Source organism: Pygocentrus nattereri, chromosome 15 (assembly GCF_015220715.1).
Source record: "Pygocentrus nattereri isolate fPygNat1 chromosome 15, fPygNat1.pri, whole genome shotgun sequence".
Classification (NCBI taxonomy): domain Eukaryota; kingdom Metazoa; phylum Chordata; class Actinopteri; order Characiformes; family Serrasalmidae; genus Pygocentrus; species Pygocentrus nattereri.
In genome coordinates, this window is record NC_051225.1 from 39,180,758 (window position 1) to 39,204,151 (window position 23,394).

At 40.6% G+C, this 23,394-nt stretch overlaps 1 protein-coding gene across 1 annotated transcript in view; it reads right to left on the bottom strand.

Moving 5' to 3' along the window:
* Positions 1-23,394, bottom strand: part of LOC108411071 (protein kinase C-binding protein NELL1) — a 406,580-nt gene that overhangs the window by 88,908 nt on the left and 294,278 nt on the right. The window contains exon 14 of the mRNA XM_017682451.2: positions 5,807-5,929. Coding sequence (XP_017537940.1) covers positions 5,807-5,929 — 123 coding nt within the window. The remainder of the gene's footprint in view (positions 1-5,806; positions 5,930-23,394) is intronic.

A 23,394-nucleotide genomic window follows, 5' to 3' on the forward strand; every position in this document is an offset into this window, starting at 1 on the left:
AGCTTAAGTAGTTTTTTTTCTTTTACATTTTAGTACAAATGAGGAATTTTTGTAATATATGTTGAAAAAAGAAGAAAACTTTTGATACTGAACTATCAATAATTAATGCATGAACTGATCATTAAAATAGTCGTTAACAGCTGCCCTGAAGCAAATACAGCGGCATATTGACTAAATTTATAGGTCATTATTTTTAATAGAAGATTAAAAAAACTGTCAGATAAGGGCAAATTTAATTTTGGCTTGATTATACTCTAAATCTGAACATAATGAGGCTTGTGCTCGATTAGTGGAGAGCATTCAGCTCACCGCTACACAGCTGCAGCAACCTGATGTAATGCACACAAAACCTGGAGCCATATAGGAGCAGCAGAAAATACGAAATGGCCTCTTCCAGCACTTTTTTAATACTATTAATGCAATGTTATTTCCAGCAGTCCCTGCCAGCGGCCATCCATATCTGATTATCCAGGTGGTCCACTGAAAGACGTATCCCAGAATCCATCAGTGCAGCAGCAATGAAAACAGCAGCCCTCCACCTTTTGATCTGTAGGAGCTGCTATATCTCTGATTCAGCAAGATAAATATTTCAGAACACCGACAGTCTTGTTCCAATCATGCTCGCTCCGGGCTGCGGCTCGTCAGCAGCTGTGCTGCATCAGCTACAACTCCACCAGCTGGGCTTCAGCAGAGACTACGAAAATACACCTGAACATAGCGTTGTGCTACTCAAAACCACAAATCAATTAATTCAGCAGTTTTTGCCTTGTCTTGGGGTAACGAGGACTCCTTAACACCCGCCGAATGCAAAGCCTGCCTCAGTTTACAGCCCGACTGACTGTGGGTCATCAAGATCGGTCAATATATACCATTTTCATAATATTATTATAACATTATATATAATATTATTCTGTATTACAATGACCACCTCTTTGGTTGGACTCTAGCATCAGGATTCAAACTAAACCTTATCTTAAGCATGGGATTTTTTTTCCCTACAAACATTTCTAATGAAAAAAAAAAAAAAAAGATGTATAATTATATAATATAATATATTAAGAGTAACTATTAAACTATTAAAGAATAAAATAAGGGGGCAGTCGTGGGCTGGAGGTCAGGGAACTGGCCCTGTGACCGGAAGGTTGCCGGTTCGATCCCCAGCACCGACAGTCCATGACTGAGGTGTCCTTGAGCAAGACACCTAACCCCCAACTGCTCCCCAGGCGCCGTGGATAGGGCTGCCCACCGCTCCGGGCAAGTGTGCTCACTGCCCCCTAGTGTGTGTGTGCTCACTAGTGCGTATGTGGTGTTTCACTTCATGGATGGGTTTCATGGAGAGGTGAAATTTCCCCGTTTGTGGGACTATCACAAAAAAAAGTGAAGGACGAGTCCAAAATTTTTTAAAAACACAACCCCCACTCTGATCACCTTCACCTGCAGAACAGCAGAGGAACTCCAACGCCAAGCAGATACTAAGAGAATATTACTGAGGTTCTAACACTGCTGCGCTGATCCAGTTACGGACAGGGTCAATAACATCACCCGCAGGATAATGATATAATAGTGCTTTTGTTCTTTAAGCCCATTTTAGCACCGCTTAAGCCGCCTCTCTTTGTTAGACGATCCGGCTCCACAGAGAGACTGAATTCCAATTAGATTAAACACTCCACAATAGACGTGCGTTTGGGTTTGGCTCTGTCTGCTCATAACTTCCCTAATCAGCCTTCTGATAGAACTTTTAGAACAACCTAATCTCAGAACACGAGAGGAAAGTAAGGCGTTCCCCAAGGACCTGCAGTTCTACTAGTCTGTTAGTGGAGTCGGGAGCCAAACAATCGTAAGCATAATCCTCCACAAACGGTAACGTGAACTGTCTCTTAGACGTCTCTTAGACGTCAGACTCATAATTCACTGAAACAAGGGGTGAAACTGTGGAAAGTGCAGATTATAAACTTTCAAAAACGTATTAAACACTTAAAGATGGTTCTTTGGTAAAGACTCTATACAGAACCATGAACACTCTGAGAACTCCCATGCTTAAAAGGTTTTTTATGGAAAATGTGCTGTATATGGTTCCATACAGAACCTTTTCAAACAGAGCTTTATATAGCACCAAAAAGGTTTCTTCTACTGTTACAAATGTAACATTGTAACAACACCAGAACCTTTTTTGCTGCTATATAGAACCGTCCACAGCACTTTCCCCATCAACCTGAAGAACCCTTTTACAATGCAAAGAACCATTTAAGTATGCACAAGGCTCTCTGAGTGAACAATTTTCCTTACTAAAGAACCCTATATATATATATATATATATATATATACACACACACACACACACACACACACACACACATATATATATATATATGTATGTATATGTATAGTGGAAGCACAAGGTAGCCTTTTCTAATAAAGTGGCTGATATATGGAATTACAAGGTATGTGTTTCTAATAAAGTGGCCAGCTAGTGGAAGCTCAAGGAAGCCTTTTCTAATAAAGTGGTTGATTTATGGAAGTACAATGTGGGTGTTTCTAATAAAGTGGCTGATTAATGGAACTACAAGGTATGTGTTTCAATTAAAGTGGCCAGCTAGTGGAAGCACAAGGCAGCTGTTTCTAATAAAGCAGCTGATTAATGGAAGTACAAGGTGGGCGTTTCTAATAAAGTGGCCAGTAAGTGAAAGTTTTTAATGGCTGATGATGCTTTGTGCTTTTGTTTTTTCACTGCTGGAGACAGTTCAGCACAGAAACTGCCCTGAAGGCTTTTTGCAAATTGTACTGAACTCTCCCGAGACCCAGCGTTCACCTGCCACCCACACTAGTGTGTTTATCTATTACTCTCAGCATGGCAGTGACAGTACAGAGCAGACCACAACACCCACACACCCTTTGTCCAGGATGTGGGATCAGACATGCGCTACAGATGTATTACATATATGTAAGCACTGGGCAAAGGCTTGGCAATCAATCCCTCATTCATTTAACTTCCAGTCAGTGGCCATTTATCAATTATTCATTTTTCAGCGTAGATAATCTCAGCTGTGTTCAGTCAGTGAGTCACTCTTTCCCTTCATTCCAGCTTCCAATCTTTTCAGGAGACTCGCTTTCAGTTCCTCAAAGAATCTGCAGACACACCTCCAAAGCTCAGTCTCAGAAGCTGGCTGATCATTTTCTGAAGTGTACAAACACTTCATTCAGTGGCGTTGAGGTCTGGACTCTGGGGTGGTGAGTCCAAAAAAGTCAGGATATATACACACACACACACACACACACACACACACACACACACACTTTTTTCTGTCTGACAGTGGACCTGCTGCCGTCAGGACCAATCAAGTAGTATAGATCACACAGACCTCTAGACCCTGTTCCATTAATTACAGCCTGATGTGTTTACAGATGGGGGTGGGGGGGTAGAGAAGTGAGGGAGAGACAGAGAGTGAAGGTCAGAGACTTTGAGAGAGAAAGTAATAAAGAAAGAGGAGAAAAAGAGAAAAGATGGGGAGAGAGAGAGAGAGAGAGAAGAAGGAGAAGAGAGTAGACAGAGAGGAGAAAGAGAGGGGAAGAGAGACAGAAGAGAAGAGAGAAAGAAAGAAGGAAAGGAGAGAGAGCAAGATGAGAAAAGGGAGGAGAAACGAGAGAGTAGAAGACAGCAGATAGAGTAAGACAGTGATCTTCATAACAAGCATAAAAAAAACACTAGTAGTGCTGAGTACTGAGTACTGAGTACTGAGTACCACTAGTAGTGCTGATGTCTCAGTAGCTAGACAACTTTCCCATTCCACCTTAAATGGAGCAGCAGAACTTACTATTTAAGGTGGAACGAGACAATTCGAAAAAGAAGCTGGTGAATCTCTGACTTCAGCTTCATATCACTGAAGAATTAGGGGGGGTGATAATAAATAACTGCCCCCCTCTTTGAAGGCGTATGATCCCTAAATGTAACTAAAGCCCAGCAGTGAGGAGCTGAACTTCCCCTCCTCTGCTGTCCCTGCAGACGGGCAGGGTCGCCTACAGAGCGGCGCTGGTAGCTGTTAATGAAGTGTTGCTCTTTTGTTTGAGGGTACTAACTACATAACTAACTACAACAGGTGACGCTCCCCCCAACCACTAGAGGGCGCAGGTCTGCAAGTCTGGACCTGCATATTGTGCACTATGCAAAGTGAACCGGCCCTGTGACCGGAAGGTTGCCGGTTCGATCCCCAGAGCCGACAGCACATGACTGAGGTGTCCTTGAGCAAGACACCTAACCCCCAACTGCTCCCTGCTCCACTGCGGATTGGGCTGCCCACCGCTCCGGGCAAATGTACTCACTGCCCCCTAGTGTGTGTATGTGGTGTTTCACTTCACGGATGGGTTGAATGTGAAGCTGAAATTTCCTCGTTGTGGGACTAATAAGGGCCACTTAATCTTAATTACACTAACCCTAACTACTTGAGGGTGCACAATATGCAGGTCCAGACTTGCAGACCTGCGCCCTCTAGAGGTTGGGGGAAGCATCACCTGTTGTAGTTAGTTATTTACAGTTGGTAAGCCAAGATAGTCAACTTAATTATTTACTATAATTAACTTTTTGTTAATTTGTTAGTCCTGACAAAGTGAGAAAATGATCTTAATAACGATACGAATCAGAGAAAAAATGTATGGATATATTATAGGATATATTATAATTTATATATGAATATATTTTAGTGCAGCACAGCAGGTTTGCTTGTCGTTATGCCCATCTTAGTGACAAGCAAAACTGCTGTGCTGCACTATAATATACTTTTAAGTGAGCACCACATGATATAAATCATTAAGTTAAATTCCATATACCATATAAAGTTATGCTGAATAAATAATTACTACACTAGTAAATAAATACTACACTAATTCTATACTCAAAGACCCGTCAGAGTTTTTTTGCACCAGAAGAACAAAAGGGTTCTTCTATTGTAGAACCATTTTCAAAATGGTCAAGCTTGTAACAATAGAAGAACCACCGTGAACGCTATACAGAACCCTTTCCACAGAGGTTCTATATAGAATCATCAACAGCAATAATAATGCAAAGGGTTCTTTGAGTGTTCATGGCTGTATATAGAACCATTTCCTTTACTAAAGGACCTTTGAAGAACCATCTTTTTCAGGAGTGTATATTATAACACACTAAGCATTCACTAAAGTACCAAACAATTAGTTATACAATAAACAATATATCGTAAGGCCTGAATTCAACACAGCCTTAAGTTACCCTAACCACTAGGGGGCGTAAACATAAAACCCCATAACGCCCTAAAACTGCAGGTGTGGAGATCTTCAGGCCAGGAGATGGATTCATCTCCCACTGGGGAGAACAGAACAGACACCGGCATTCTCCTCCTCCCTCAGCTAATGGCATCAGCCCGGCAAGGTGATTGCCTCTTGGAGGGGGGAGAGAGAGAGAGAGAGAGAGAGAGAGAGAGAGAGAGAGAGAGAGAGAGAGAGAGAGAGAGAGAGAGAGAGAGAGAGAGGGGGGGGGGACAGTAGAGAGGGAGAGAGAGAGGGAGAGAGAGAGAGAGAGAGAGAGAGAGAGAGAGAGACGAAGGGGGACAGAGAGAAAGAGCGAACAAGTCCCTTCCCCCAATCAGCTCAGAGCACATGAGGCTCTACAGGAGAGGAAAGGATGAAGGGGAGAGAGAGGCAGAAGCCAAAGCAAAATCAATTCTCATCATCGCTCAGCCAGCCGAGACTGAGTGTGTGTGTGTGTGCGTGTGTGTGTGTGTGTGTGTCTGAGAGACGAGGCAGGTAAAAGGCCGAAGTGTAAAGATTGAGACTTTACCTCTGCAGATGGTGCCGTTTCCCACGTAGCCCGGCTTACAGGTGCACAGGTGGCCATGGACGGTGTTGGTGCAGATGGCGTTTTCATCACACAGACTCTGTCCACCGGTGCACTCATCACGCTCTGAGAGAGGAAACAGGATTAGTGCGCATTTAAAGGGCCCAAAACATGGGAAAACACATTTCCCTCAATGTTCATTTAATATATATACACTGCTGAAGTTAAAAACATATCGTTCATTCCTCAGTCCATACAGTCCATATATGGAAACTAAACAGCAAAAAACAGCCTGTTTAGGATTTACTGCTTTTGTGATGTCACAAAATCCAACTCATTTACACACTGCATATCCACTTACGTGAGCTACAGCAGTTTATTATTGTTATCCCCTGTAGTTTTTTTTAATAATATTTTAAAATGTGGCACTAAAGGCTTTATTTTGTCTGTCACCTATTAAATCCTAAAAAAGGAAATTTTGTGATTTTGTGTATTTCGTGTATCGTGAAAATGAAGTACTGTGATAATATCTCTGCCATATGGTCCACCACAAGATGGGAACATGCAACATGTTCAGAATCTACATCTTCCACAGAAGCTCCCCACCTATTCCATCGAGCGACAAGCGAGAAACAATTAACATAAAATTTCGTATCTCTAGCGATAACTGTGACTTCCGAGGGTTAACTGAGCGCCGGAGAAAGTGACCCGGCGCGGAAGCAGATGAGGCGGCTCGCATCTCGATTCATAACACATGACTAATAATGGAAATTGGTCCAATAAATATTTCAGACGCATTTACTCAAACATGAACTCAGCATCACTAATGCTAATGGAGTGGGTTCTTTGCTTGTGCTGAGTGTCTGAGCGGCGTGCGCTTGTCGTGGAAGCGACCACACGCTGTGTCTGCAGAGCTGCTCCTCCTCAGCTCCAGCAATGACAGGACAATGTCATCCGTTTAGGAAGGTGAAGATCTCAGGAGATCTCATAAGGCTAAATTACCCCCTCCACCTCCCCCCCGTCCCATCTGAGGCAGCAGTTTGATGGCCACGGGCCTGAGCTCTGATGAGAGCGGAGAAAAATGGGCCCATTAGCATGGACATTGTTCATCAATATGCAAAAGCCATCTTAATCATGACTAATACATTCCCTCCTTAATTAATGACTTGTGCTTATTGAGCCCTTAAGCAAATTGAACACATTATTCAACACTTTTTCCCCTTTTCCTCCACTGGATTTCCTCCTCAAGCGTGAGGAGTGGGCGAAGTGCGGACAAGTCTTGGGGAATCTGCAGAAGAGCTACAGTGAACAGACAGAATGTTTGAGACTTAAGAGTAGAGTGGTGAATAGTTTTTAATATTTAATTTGGAGTGACCTTTCCCCTAATTAATTAATAAATAAAGTGCAGAGCAGGGATGGATGATATAAAAAGAATAGTTTCTGTTATTTGGACAATAATGGCAAATAATAATAATAATAATAATAATAATAATAATTCCATCATTTCACATTTTTTCTTATATACTTTAGGCCATACTGTTTAATATTCTAAATATATAGAGAAAGCAGATGAGCCGCCGTGGAACCCACAAGTGCTGGCCGACAGCACTAAGACACGCAGGGGAAGGGTGGGACCTACGGACTACACACGGCTGGCCATCGCTAACGAGGACAGACGGCACTTTGCCGGAACCCGGCAAAAAAGAGTCTCTCCAGCCTCAGTTGGAGGGAGGCCATCGACAGAGCGCCACTCTAATCTCTCTCCTCCGTTCTCTCTCTCCTAGAACACCGAGCACCTCGACAGACACCGAGCTGGAACCCAAACCCGGGCCAAGCCTCTGTGCCTCCTCCGGATCCCATCCAAGCCTATGGCTTCCTGTCAAGTTGGATTATAAAGGACTTTGGAAGAGACTTTTCTTTAATTTTTTTCCTACCTCTATTCAGGCGCAGATTTTGGTTGCTTTTTTTTCCGCACCTATATTCGGGTTGATTCCTCCCCATATATACACACGAATCAGACATACCATCATGACCACGTCCTTGTTTTATGGTCCATTTTATCAGCTCCACTTACTGTATAGCTGCACTCTGTAGTTCCACAGTTACAGACTGTAGTCCATCTGTTTCTCTGATACTCTGTTACCCTGTTCTTCAGTGGTCAGGACCCCCATGGACCCTCACAGAGCAGGTACTATTTGGGTGGTGGATCAGTCTCAGCACTGCAGCAACACTGGTGTTTTAGTGTGTGTTGTGCTAGTATGAGTGGATCAGACACAGCTGCTGGAGTTTTTAAACACTGTCCACTCTATTAGACACAGTTTGTGTTGATCATCCTCTAGTCCTTCATCAGTGGTCACAGGATGCTGATCACTGGACGCTGTTGGCTGGATATTTTTGGTTGGTGGACTATTCTCAGTTCAGCAGAGACACTGAGGTGTTTAGGAACTCCAGCAGCACTGCTGTGTCTGATCCACTCAGACCAGCACAACACACACTAACACACCACCACCATGTCAGTGTCACTGCAGTGCTGAGAATGATCCACCACCCAAATAGTACCTGCTCTGTGAGGGTCCATGGGGGTCCTGACCACTGAAGAACAGGGTAAAAGGGGGCTAGCAAAGTTTGCAAAGAAACAGATGGACTATAGTGTGTAATGGAAAGTCAATGGAACCAGACACCCCGAAGTCTTTAGATCATTTCTTTTGGTCCTTTCATCATAAAATTTGCATACAATATAAAGGGGAAGAGGAGATATGAGGTTTTCTTCCGACAACAGCGATTTATAAATCATCCACCTGTTAACGACACAAAGTTCCGTTTATATTCTCTTAAAACTAAACGGGGTAAGACAAAGTTTGCAGCTGATAAGCTTTCTTTCACTTAGTTGGTTTCAGCATGTCAGACCCTCAAACAGCAGGTGATCACATGTTCTCACACGTTTTTTCCACACATGAATTCAGTGTTTTATCCAACAGGGGGGAGGAGTACATTTCTGTACATTTACTGTACACAATTACTGTTTACTTGCTAAATTTAGCATATTAACACATTGCAAAAAAAAAAAAAAACAAACAAACAAACAAACCAAACAACATAAAATAGCTTGGGCAAAACTTAAGCTACATTTGATATATAAATATATAAAACTCAGCAAATAAATAGAATAAAATGCATAAAATGTCATATTTAAGTGTATTCTCTGAAAGGAAAACCAGCATAATATGTCACTTGTGCAAGACTGTTCAAATGTCTGTCACTGCTGCCTGAAAACAGTAACATTCTCTGTTAACAGAAGCTTAAAACAGAAGTTAGGACACCAGTTTGGTTAGTTAGAACAGTATTTACTGCAGTTATTAGATAAAAGCATAAAGGAGCTGCTATTCTGTAATAGCTACTGTCCTAAATGTAGTCTGAAGCTATCATGGTGTCAGAGTTAGGATGTTTCTCCTCTGGTCTCTTTTCACTGATGAATGGTGTAGAGCAAGGCTGATGCACTAATGAGCTATAGTTGGTAACTGTAAAAAGTGCGCTTGTTTGGCAGGTGTTTCCAATAAAGTGGCCAATAAACGTAGCTACAAGGCAGGTGAACATAAAGATTATATTATCATAATAAAGTGGCCATGTTATTACAAATGAAAGGCATTGAGAAATCACATTACTAAAGTAGAAGAGCCTCTGCATTAAAGCATTAAGTCCTGTAAGTGGCAGCACGCTGATGGTTTGGCTTCTGCCTCAGGATGGATGTAAAGCGTCTGGGTTCAAGCTAAAGGTGTCTGAGGCTCATGCTGGGTCATCAGCATGCATTAAAGAGCCTGTATCTGTGATACAGCAGACAAGCAGCAGGTCAGCTTCACCGTAATCATGCACAACGATGGGTCATCACAAAGCGCACTAACAAAGCCTGACCACTGTCCCCCGTGATTGGATCTTGATGAGAGGATTATAGCCTGGCCAAAGGCAATTTCCCTTTTCCAAAGCCCCACCATTACACAATTTACATCCTCCTGACAGCTCGTCTATCTGCCGCCTCACGCTCACCTGCAATCATACAGATTCTGCTTCTGCCTGAGAGAACAGGGCACCTTCAAAACAAAGCAAGAAATAGAGAAATAGAGAAAGAGACCAGACGAGAATTTAAAGAGGCATTTCTACCTCTTAACTCACAGTTGTCTCTAAGTGGTCATCCTATGTCTCCTAGAAGCAATGCAACCTATGAACATATCTTGGAGGAGGTGTACACTCACATGTTCAGAAACAAAAGGTACTAAACTGTCACTGGGTCAGTGCCCCTCTCGTCTCTGAGGTGGGACCCTCAAGGCTCCATCTCAGCACCTTTAGTCAGGGAACATAACTGAACCATAATCCACTGAAATGATCTGTTCTAAGCTGGACTGACTCCACACACCCCGCCCCGCCTCGCCTCCAGGCTTTTACTCTACTGTTCGGTTTTAAAACATTTGGTTATGAAAAGGAACAAATACCAACTTTTCACCTGGAGAACCTGATTTAAGCTCCTTAAAACCTTAAAACCACTGTTGTACCCTTGAGGGCACATTTACACGGTTTGTACCTTGATGATTGAAAAACGTACCTGCACAGAACCTTTACTTCTAACGGTGTACAGTAAAAGAGCATTTCCACACGACAGTTGTCTTCCAGATCCAAGACCACTTGCTGTGCGAGTTTGGTGTGTTTGACTGAGTGTGAAAGCTGTTATCAAACTCTTGACGTGGTCTCCTGCATGTGTGGAAGCTGTCCACTCCCGTGTGTGGGGCTGCGTGATTAGTTTATTTTGTAACATGACTATTTTTGGCAGTATATACCAGTATGTACCATACCATATGAATATGATAGTCCCATGTTATCACCACGATGCATCAGTGTACGCCTAATAAAACCACACTTCCATAGAACTGGAGCAGGTTACTGTAATAAGCCTTTGTGGGGTGATTGCATGTCTCTCACTGTCCTGGACGGAGACCCTCTCATACGAGAACACCTCCTTGTTTGCAGGCACTCCTGACATTCAACAAGCGCTGCTCTTCGCCGGTTGAGTGTTTGTACCCAAGGAGAATAATAAGAAAACAGCAAATGGATGAAGCTAAGCCAGGGGTCGTCAGCATGCGGCTCTTTTGCTGCCCTGTTGTGGCTCCACAGCAGAATCAGACTTGTAGGTAAAAATAAAATAATCCTCCTCTGCAGCAAAATAAAGCTCTGCTGATCGTTCAACACAGTTTTAAGAATAAATGGTCTTAAACGCTGGAGTTCATGTAGAACTGCTAATTTACCCTTTACAGCAACACAGACCACAACCTGTCCTAACACTGATAATTAGGAGAAGAATTGACTTGAGTTTATAATCGCTCCAGCTGATTTCCTGATACTTCTGCAGCAAGAAACTGACAAACAACAGCCTCAGGCACCGCTGAAGGTGGAACAGGACAATTCTAACGAGAAACTGGCGAATGAGAAGCGACTTCAGCCTCCTAAAATGTCAAACGACTTTTTGCAAGAAACTTCTACTTGCAGAAAAGTTTCCTGCCAGAGATGCGAGAAAAGCAGCTCACCCCCGTCCCCACCCACTTTACATGGTTATGCTGCATGCAGATGCCCATTATTAACATTGTTTAAAATAAATGGGGGGAAAAAAAGAGCAAAAAGGGCGTACCAGCCTATATATGGCGGTAACTGTGTTGATAGAACATATTTTACTCAACTGCAAATAGTCTGCAGATTTAAACAAGTAGCTTTGTTGAATCAATACGTTACTTTTAGCACTGTGCCAGAGCACATATGGTCACTCTGCAGGGAATAAAAAGTGGCCTGAATTCTTTCTCGCACTGAAACAGTGTTAATTAGATGCTGAGCAGAGCTGAAAACAGAGTAAAATATTACATTTTATGTGCTATACAAAACCAACAGTCAACCTCCACGTGTCTGAGTTTACATGGAATGTAAACAGTGGAAAATCTGGAATAATAAGTTTTCTTTGGGGACTATTTTGCATTACAGCACCCTGCATGTCTCCCTCCACCATGAATGGATTTTTATTGGTCATCATAAAACAGTGGCTCGGTCAGCAGGCAGTGAATTCATAATTATTTCATGTAGTAACTTTGTGTGGGAGCTTTTAGAGGTGGACGTCTGGTTCCTATCACCACCACTGTGAACAACTCTGACTTGGTAAGCGTTTAACACCAAATTCTGTATATATCTTAACCACTTAATTACAAAGAATTTCTGAAAAACAGGTAGAATTCCCCTTTAATACTAAAATTTTCTTCAAGAGAAGCATGAATTAAAATCAGGAATTGGGGGTTATGGGATTTTAGCATCGAGCTAAAACAATCGTCTCCTTAACTACAAAACTAGAAACTTGTGATCCGAAATCCCAAATGTAACTGGCCCAGGATTACGGTTACCATGATGACGTAGGTAGCCAGGAGTGATCAGAGACAAAAAATCCACAGTGAGATAGAACTAAGCTGGAAGCTTAAACGCTAATTTGTGAGGTCACAAAAAACAAAACATTCACACTGCCTATTCAGCCTAGAGCAGTTCAGCCCAGCCCACTCATTCTGAAGTTACAAGGAATGTTTCAGACTGCTTTTTGAATGAGACATGACACAGGAGAGCCAATCTAAGCAAAGCTTAGTAACAAAAACAGCTTGTTGAATTCTAATGGATAAAGAGAGGTTGGAAAAATGACTGATGACCATAAATAACATGATACAAGTGGCACTAAGTGGACAAAAACAAACTCATATATATATATATATACATACATATACACACACACACACACACACACACACACACACTTTCTCGCTTATCCTTCTGGGTCACGGCGGGTGCTGGACCCTATCCCAGCCATCACTGGGCTGAAGGCAGGAAACACCATGGACCAGGTCGCCTGTCCATCGCAGGGCACGCAAGTATGTATGAATGACAGGTTTTGGTGCATAACTAATCAGATAAAAAATTAAATGGCATAATGTGTGACATTAGCTCTTTAAGACTGCACCTCCCAGCATCTATAGTCATACTGGACTCTTCAGTAAAACATGCAGGCTGTCTGTGAGCAGCCATCGATTATGTGCTTCAGTCTCAGTGATGATCAGATAAAGCCGTCACGAGTCTAAACTCAGAGAGACTCGCTCCTACAGCCGGTGATCGATGTGCGCTGATATCACCAAGTTCAACAGTGAAGGAGAAAAATATGACCGTTCATACATACAAAAGATTTTCTATACATGTGACTGAGTCACAGCTCATTCAGCTGCACATCCAGTTTCAGAGGCGCCTGCATTAGCAGATGGACCTCCGAGGACTCCACAGTACAGCACTGTTCTCTATACTGCAGGAGACAAACGGCAACTGTACAAACAATCAGACTTAACTCAATAATATAAACCGCAGGGGATGTTGTGCTTTTAACAGCTGAAAATAGCCCCGTTTTCATACTCAAACGGCAAAACGTTGCTGGCTTTTACTGCATCGTTAAACGTGCTTTGCGTTCTTTAAATACGCAGCCCTGACACTGTGATTTATAGAACCATATACAACGCGCTCTTCATCAATCTCAAGTTCGAAACAAACGTTTCTTTGACTAACAAAGCCTTGAAAACCATCTGTTTTAAGGCAGTAGCAGAGATGCTGTTTCATGTTGGATGAGAAAAAGTCCTCCAGGTTTTTATTCATTCCCACTCAGAACTGTGAACATTAGCAATGTTAGTGAACACTCGGAACGCCAAAACCAACAGAGGCACAACATCATATTTCTACATTAAAGTAAACTACTGGCCAAGCCACCATGCTGAGTGGGACGAATCTGTTTCTCAAATCACAAATGTGAGTATATCTGTCCTGCTTTTCAGTCCTGCATTTGCTCTCCAGTTCAGTTTTACCCTCTTTTTCCTCAGTTATTACGTAGAAAGTGACGCATGTGAGTGAAGCTTTTCAGCAAAAGTTGAACATTTTAATGTGGAAACTCAGGTGAGGCTGTGTGGTTGAATTATTGGTGCATTTAGAAATCAGCCACTGTTCATAACACGACCGGAAGTCGTTTGGTGCTGGGATGTAAGTTTGGTGTGCAAGATTTTTAAGTCACTTATTAAGGTCCAATAAATAAGTCATGCTCGTGAATAGTGTACTGTGTACTGTGGACAGAGAAATGATGAGATCAGAGGGACAGTGAAGGTGGAGCAGTTTGGAGATAAAGCCAGAGAGGCCAGGTTGAGATGGTTTGGACATGTGTTGAGGAGGAATAGTGGATATATTGGGCAAAGAATGTTGGAGATGGAGCTGCCGGGTAGAAGGAGAAGAGGTAGACCTCAGAGAAGGTTTATGGATGTAGTGAAGGTGGACATGGAGATGGTTGGTGTGACAGTAGAGGAGGCAGTGGATAGGGCGAGATGGAGGCAGATGATCCGGTGTGGCGACCCCTAAAGGGAGCAGCTGAAAGAAGAAGAAAGAAGACTGTGGACAGAGCCGTTTTGGGGGTGGGGGGATTGTCCAACAAAGAGACACAGCAGAGATGCGATTTGTCAGAGAGTTTCAAGTCACCAGTGAAACTCTGCAAAAAATCTAACAGAAGGTGAAAAAAATAATGTCGCATTATAACTGTCTGTGTAAGATGTCATGTTATACACATGCACAAATTAACTGATTTTTGTCCAAAAAAATAGTGCAAATAAATCTCTTTCGGTCTGTAAAGGCCTTCAGACTTACACTCAAACACCTCCAGCGGTAAAGCGACTTATAATGTGTAAGAACACATCAAATAATAAAAGTAATTTTAACAATAAAAATGAATCAAATCAGTTAAGTATAAAAAAAGAAACATTAAGCATAAAAACACATAAAACAATAGAAAATAACAAAAACGTAAAATCAAAAGAAGAAAAATAAAACAAAAGGCAGATAAGTTCTGCAAAGTTAATTAAAATGACTGAAAACCTAATAAAAACGATCATAATTAAAACAAGAATAAGAATCTGAATCATAATAGTGGTTGGTTAGTGTAGTGGCTAACACCTCTGCCTTCTATGCTGTAGATTGGGGTTCAATCCCCCACCTGGGTAAACACCCTACACTATATCAAGAGTCCTTGGGCAAGACTCCTAACACCACCATTGCCTACCTGTGTAAATTGATCACATTGTAAGTCGCTCTGGATAAAAGCGCCAAAATGCCGTAAATAATAGTGAAAATGAAGTAAAACAGCTGCAGCCAAAGTGGAAAAGTTTTTGATTCAATTGGTCTCACTTTGCCAGGGGTTCCCTCTCTGGTGTTATATGGGTTTATAAACTGAAGAGAAGGTGTCATGCAACCCAGGTAACCCACGCTGGCTGAGGGTAATGTGGACGGCAGTGGGGGTGAGGAAAAAAAAAAAAAAAAAAAAAAACACTTCCAGCTCCTACGCCACCTGGGCTCTATATTCACAGCTCAGATAATTGGACTTGGACTTAATTAAACCTCCCAGTCTATCTATATCTGGAGGATGATGGGCTCCCCCACCTGTGTCATAAATGCTAAGCAAAACTAAGCTAACCCTTGCAAACCCGTGGTAGCTCGTCTCTGCTGGTGGCCACTTTATACTGCGAGCGCTCCACACAGATGAGAAGAAGAGTGACGGCGCCTTCAGGCTGTTTTTAAGCTCAGGATGAGGAGAATTCAGTTTTCAGTGACTAAATTAAATTTAAATTAGTTAGCATGATAACAATTACACCGACACCCATAAGCTCGTTTCAGCACCTCTGAACTGCTTGTAATTAGTACATCATGCTGTATGGTGAATGTAGATATACAGTGAGGACTTCCTTTAGATCAGAAGGTTTAATAGCTCAGTTAAGCTCAATCCTTATCTTGCTCTGGCGTGTTGAGTGTAATAAGCTGAAACTCTTTTCACTGGAGCGGCGGGTGGCGGCGGTAGGCGGGGAGTGGGAGGCCATGATCAGGAACAGTTTATTTCTGTCTCAGACCCACCACTGTCCTCCATAATCATTTGTTTCAGAACTGGAGCTAGTCTCTCTGTGATTAGCTCTAAATGTTTTTCATCAAACGCCTGCTCCCTGCTCAGGGCAGATTTCTGAGGCTGGACTGTGTGAAGGCTGCACTGTTGGAGGGCTAATCCTTTGTTTCAATGGTCCAGTGGAGGTGGTCTGTAGATGATCACTTTCACTGCAGATTTATTTCTCAATTCTTAAGATTAGGACCTATTACTCAATATCTGCTATAAAATTACTCAATATCTGCTATAAAATTACTCAATACCTGCTATAAAATTACTCAATACCTGCTATAAAATTACTCCGGATCTGCTATAAAATTACTCCGGATCTGCTATAAAAATTCTCAGTATCTGCTATAAATTTACACAGTATCTGCTATTAATTACTCAGTATCTGCTATTAATTACTCAGTATCTGCTATAAAATTACTCAGGATCTGCTATAATATTACTCAGGATCTGCTATAAAATTAATCAGGATCTGCTATAAAATTACGCAGTATCTGCTATTAATTACTCAGTATCTGCTATAAAATTACTCAGTATCTGCTATAAAATTAATCAGGATCTGCTATAAAATTAATCAGGATCTGCTATTAATTACTCAGTATCTGCTATAAAATTACTCAGTATCTGCTATAAAATTAATCAGGATCTGCTATAAAATTACTCAGGATCTGCTATTAATTACTCAGTATCTGCTATAAAATTACTCAGGATCTGCTATTAATTACTCAGTATCTGCTATTAATTACTCAGTATCTGCTATAAAATTACTCAGGATCTGCTATAAAATTAATCAGGATCTGCTATAAAATTAATCAGGATCTGCTATTAATTACTCAATATATGCTATAATATTACTCAGGATCTGCTATTAAATTAATCATGATCTGCTATAAAATTAATCAGGATCTGCTATTAATTACTCAATATCTGCTATAAAATTACTCAGTATCTGCTATAAAATTACTCAATATCTGCTATAATATTACTCAGGATCTGCTATAAAATTAATCAGGATCTGCTATTAATTACTCAATATCTGCTATAATATTACTCAGGATCTGCTATAAAATTAATCAGGATCTGCTATAAAATTAATCAGGATCTGCTATTAATTACTCAATATCTGCTATAAAATTACTCAGTATCTGCTATAAAATTACTCAGTAACTGCTATTAATTACTCAGTATGCTATAATATTACTCAGTATCTGCTATAATATTACTCAGTATCTGCTATAATATTACTCAGTATCTGCTATAAAATTACTCAGGATCTGCTATAAAATTACTCAATATCTGCTATAATATTACTCAGGATCTGCTATAAAATTAATCAGGATCTGCTATAAAATTAATCAAGATCTGCTATAAAAATTACTCAGTATCTGCTATTAATTACTCAATATCTGCTATAATATTACTCAGGATCTGCTATTAAATTAATCAGGATCTGCTATAAAATTAATCAGGATCTGCTATTAATTACTCAATATCTGCTATAAAATTACTCAGTATCTGCTATTAAATACTCATGATCTACTATAAAATTAATCAGGATCTGCTATTAATTACTCAATATCTGCTATAAAATTACTCAGTATCTGCTATTAAATACTCATGATCTACTATAAATTTACTCAGGATCTGCTATAAAATTACTCAATATCTGCTATAATATTACTCAGGATCTGCTATTAAATTAATCAGGATCTGCTATAAAATTAATCAGGATCTGCTATTAATTACTCAATATCTGCTATAAAATTACTCAGTATCTGCTATTAAATTAATCAGGATCTGCTATAAAATTAATCAGGATCTGCTATTAATTACTCAATATCTGCTATAATATTACTCAGGATCTGCTATAAAATTAATCAGGATCTGCTATTAATTACTCAATATCTGCTATAAAATTACTCAGTATCTGCTATAATATTACTCAGTATCTGCTATAAAATTACTCAGGATCTGCTATAAAATTACTCAATATCTGCTATAATATTACTCAGGATCTGCTATAAAATTAATCAGGATGTGCTATAAAATTAATCAGGATCTGCTATTAATTACTCAGTATCTGCTATAAAATTACTCAGTATCTGCTATAAAATTACTCAGTATCTGCTATAATATTACTCAGTATCTGCTATAATATTACTCAGTATCTGCTATAAAATTACTCAGGATCTGCTATAAAATTACTCAATATCTGCTATAATATTACTCAGGATCTGCTATAAAATTAATCAGGATCTGCTATAAAATTAATCAAGATCTGCTATAAAATTACTCAGTATCTGCTATTAATTACTCAATATCTGCTATAATATTACTCAGGATCTGCTATTAAATTAATCAGGATCTGCTATAAAATTAATCAGGATCTGCTATTAATTACTCAATATCTGCTATAAAATTACTCAGTATCTGCTATTAATTACTCAGGATCTGCTATAAAATTAATCAGGATCTGCTATAAAATTAATCAGGATCTGCTATTAATTACTCAATATCTGCTATAAAATTACTCAGTATCTGCTATAATATTACTCAGTATCTGCTATAATATTACTCAGGATCTGCTATAAAATTAATCAGGATCTGCTATAACATTACTCAGTATCTGCTATTAATTACTCAGTATCTGCGATAAAATTACTCCGGATCTGTGATAAAATTACTCCGGATCTGCTATAAAATTACTCAGTTATCTGCTATTAATTATTCTGCATTAATATTATATGCTATTAATTATTCAGCTTCTAATCAATGACAGTATCTACTATAAATTCTTCAGTGACTACTATGAATTATACTGCATCCGTTATGATTTAATCAGTATGTACCACTAATTATTCTGCATTTACTAAATTATTTAGCATCTACTACCAATTATTCAGTGTCTACTATGAATTATTCAATGTCTACTATAATAACCTAATATCTTTTTAATTAACTGTTTTCTACAGTTTCTCATTAGGCTGAATTAATAACCGACTCTAAATGTAGGTATTGTGATATAAACCGAGTCCGTTCTACAGTTTCTCATTAGACTGAATGAATAACCGGCTCTAAATGTAGGTATTGTGATATAAACCGAGTCTGTTCTACAGTTTCTCATTAGACTGAATGAATAACAGACTCTAAATGTAGGTATTGTGATATAAACCGAGTCCGTTCTACAGTTTCTCATTAGACTGAATGAATAACCGACTCTAAATGTAGGTATTGTGATATAAACCAAGTCCGTTCTACAGTTTCTCATTAGGCTGAATGAATAACCGGCTCTAAATGTAGGTATTGTGATATAAACCGAGTCCGTTCTACAGTTTCTCATTAGACTGAATGAATAACCGACTCTAAATGTAGGTATTGTGATATAAACCGAGTCTGTTCTACAGTTTCTCATTAGGCTGAATGAATAACCGACTCTAAATGTAGGTATTGTGATATAAACCGAGTCTGTTCTACAGTTTCTCATTAGGCTGAATGAATAACCGACTCTAAATGTAGGTATTGTGATATAAACCGAGTCTGTTCTACAGTTTCTCATTAGACTGAATGAATAACCGACTCTAAATGTAAGTATTGTGATATAAACCGAGTCTGTTCTACAGTTTCTCATTAGACTGAATGAATAACCGACTCTAAATGTAGGTATTGTGATATAAACCGAGTCCGTTCTACAGTTTCTCATTAGACTGAATGAATAACCGACTCTAAATGTAGGTATTGTGATATAAACCGAGTCTGTTCTACAGTTTCTCATTAGACTGAATGAATAACCGACTCTAAATGTAGGTATTGTGATATAAACCGAGTCTGTTCTACAGTTTCTCATTAGGCTGAATGAATAACTGACTCTAAATGTAGGTATTGTGATATAAACCGAGTCTGTTCTACAGTTTCTCATTAGGCTGAATGAATAACTGACTCTAAATGTAGGTATTGTGATATAAACCGAGTCCGTTCTACAGTTTCTCATTAGGCTGAATGAATAACCGACTCTAAATGTAGGTATTGTGATATAAACCGAGTCCGTTCTACAGTTTCTCATTAGACTGAATGAATAACCGACTCTAAATGTAGGTATTGTGATATAAACCGAGTCCGTTCTACAGTTTCTCATTAGACTGAATGAATAACCGTCTCTAAATGTAGGTATTGTGATATAAACCGAGTCTGTTCTACAGTTTCTCATTAGGCTGAATGAATAACTGACTCTAAATGTAGGTATTGTGATATAAACCGAGTCCGTTCTACAGTTTCTCATTAGGCTGAATGAATAACCGGCTCTAAATGTAGGTATTGTGATATAAACTGAGTCCGTTCTACAGTTTCTCATTAGGCTGAATGAATAACCGGCTCTAAATGTAGGTATTGTGATATAAACCGAGTCTGTTCTACAGTTTCTCATTAGACTGAATGAATAACCGACTCTAAATGTAGGTATTGTGATATAAACCGAGTCCGTTCTACAGTTTCTCATTAGGCTGAATGAATAACCGGCTCTAAATGTAGGTATTGTGATATAAACTGAGTCCGTTCTACAGTTTCTCGTTAGACTGAATGAATAACCGACTCTAAATGTAGGTATTGTGATATAAACCGAGTCTGTTCTACAGTTTCTCATTAGACTGAATGAATAACCGACTCTAAATGTAGGTATTGTGATTTAAACCGAGTCCGTTCTACAGTTTCTCATTAGACTGAATGAATAACCGTCTCTAAATGTAGGTATTGTGATTTAAACCGAGTCCGTTCTACAGTTTCTCGTTAGACTGAATTATATTTTTACCAGCATCCTGTAAAGCTTGCCTAACCTCCCAACAGAACACATTTATGGACAGAGCCTGGATTGGGCTGTTAGACCAGTACAATAGTGTGCATGTCCACCAGCAGGCAATAGAGACCGACTGATTTTAATTCAGGGGCGCTTCTGTACTGCTTACACTGCCAGAAACGCTGAATGTCAGCTTTCACTGGATAACAGATCAGGATGTACCTCTGGGATGGAGGCATTTGCCGACCCACTCTCACCTTTCCCTCTGTCCATTTTATTCGCTCACATGGTGAGACGAGATTAGACAGGAGGAACGTCTGTTTTCTCACAGCTCCAATTCAGACAGGCAGTGTTCACAAATGCTGTATCTGTATAATACAAGAGTCAAACAGTACCTGTGCAAAAGTCAGAGACCACCTTTTACTTAATTTCCAGGCAAAACAGCGATTAAGCACAAGTTCTGGTGCAACCGTGTAAGCGTCGCCTCTGTCATGTGGGATCCCTGGTGATGCTACAGCCGTCCGTGGCCAGGAGTCCACGAGAACACAATTGGCCTCGCTCTCTCTGGGTGGGTAGGATGGCCCCCCCCCCCCCCACCCCATCACTCAACCTGATGGTTCAGCGCAGGCGTCTGTCAGCTGACGCAGCAGATCTGGTCGTTGGCGCTTTCCTCCGAGAGCATCCAGCTGTCCAATGACCTTCAAAAAGAAGCGGTAGCTTTACAGGTCTCGGGGGAAGCCTGTGTTGGCCTTCACCCTCCTAACGTTTTTAGTTTCATGTGATTGGGGGAGCCCTAACTAGGGGGTTAGAATTGGAGATGATTAAACTAGGGAGAAAACTGGGTGAAAATCCAACAACCACCAGCAGATTCTTTGAGGAACTGAAAGTGAGTTTCCTGAACAGAACGGAAGCTGTAATAAAGGTAAAGAGTGACACTCTCAACACTCAAGCAGCTGAAATTTGATTTAGTTGGCAAAGCGTCCGAGACAAATTACATTAAATATGTTTTCTGCTTTTCTCTTGAGTAAATTTTAAGTAATATTAAATAATATTATAATAATAAGTAATATTAAGTAAATGAAAGGTGGTCCCTGACTTTTGCACAGGATTGCATGTATGTATGCTGTTCTGATTGGCTGCCGTGTATTGTGCCTTATTCAAAAGAGCACTCCACTTCTAACATTGTAGCGGCCATTTTTACCTTTCTTTCTCCCTTATATTGTTAAAAAAGATGGTTCTTCAAGAGTTCTTTAGTAAAGGGAATGACTGTTTAGAACCATGAGTTCTATACAAAGTCAATTCATGCTTAAATGACGTCAAGCTTGTATCAACAGCAGGACACTTTTTGGTACTTACAATTTATAGCTCTATCATTTTTACATACTATATTAAGCGCTTATATTTCAAAACGTTCCGAGAGCCAGTTTCAGTAGCCAAGGATTGGAACGCCAAGGTCCCCGGCTTCGGCCGCTGCCCGATCCACACTGCACCGGAATTCTTGCCCCAAGTGGAGGAGTTTAAATATCTTGGGATTTTGTTCACGAGTGAAGGATGGATGGAGTGAGAGGTTGACAGGCGGATTGGTGCGGCGTCTGCAGTAATGCAGACCCTATACCGGTCAGTCATGGTGAAGAGAGAGCTGAGCCAGAAGGCAAAGCTGTCAATTTACCGGTCAATCTACATTCCGACTCTCACCTCTGGTCACGAACTTTGGGTCGTGACCGAAAGAACGAGATCGCGGATACAAGCAGCCAAAATGAGCTTTTCTCCGAGGGTCGCCGGGCTCTCCCTTAGAGACAGGGTGAGAAGCTCGGCGATTCGGGAGAGGCTCGGAGTAGAGCCGCTGCTCCTCCACGTTGAGAGAAGCCAGTTGAGGTGGTTCGGGCATTTGGTAAGGATGGCCTCTGGACGCCCTCCCTAGGGAGGTGTTCCAGACATGTCCGACGGGGAGGAGACCCCGGGGAAGACCCAGGACACATTGGAGGGATTATATCTCTCGACTGTCTTGGGAACGTCTCGGTATCCCTCTGGGAGAGCTGGAGGAGGTGGCGGGGGAGAGGGAGGCCTGGGCCCTTGAGCAAGACACCTAACCCCCAATTTCTCCACGGGCACTGTGGATAGGGCTGCCCACTGCTCCGGACAAGTGTGCTTACTGCCCCCTAGTGTGTGTGTATGTGGGTGTTTCACTGCACGGATGGGTTAAATGCAGAGGTCTAATTTCACAGTGTGCAAACACAGTGACGAATGGTTCAATTCAATTTCAGTCTTTTTGAATGATGCACATTACAGGGAAGAACGAAACACATCATTCACAGATCAGTCTGTTTAATTCTAAGGGATATGGAGTGGTTGGAAAGTAATCATATAAAAGTACTGAAGTTTAAAAGTGGACTTCAGGGGGAAAAAAATATGAATTTAATTTAAGGCTGAATGGGTTGAAACCCTCATTTCTGACATGATAACTACCATCAGTCCTCCATCGTTGGCCGAGTGAAGGCAGCCTGATTACGAGCAGCGGTACAAGCCGGGCTGCTGTTGTCTGTGTAAATATGTGCACTGTCGCTGTAGAACTTCATTACCTGCATGTCTTTTATCTTGTGTAAAGAAAGTCTTCGTGCTCTATTCTCTGATATAATCGCTCTGTAATATGAAACATTCTATTCAGTTAAACACAATTCAGCTACAGACTAAGGCTTAGATCAATAGTGATGGCTTTAAGGTCAGGAATATTGTTATATTATTCACTTTTTCCCCAAACACTAAGAATCATGCATAAACATA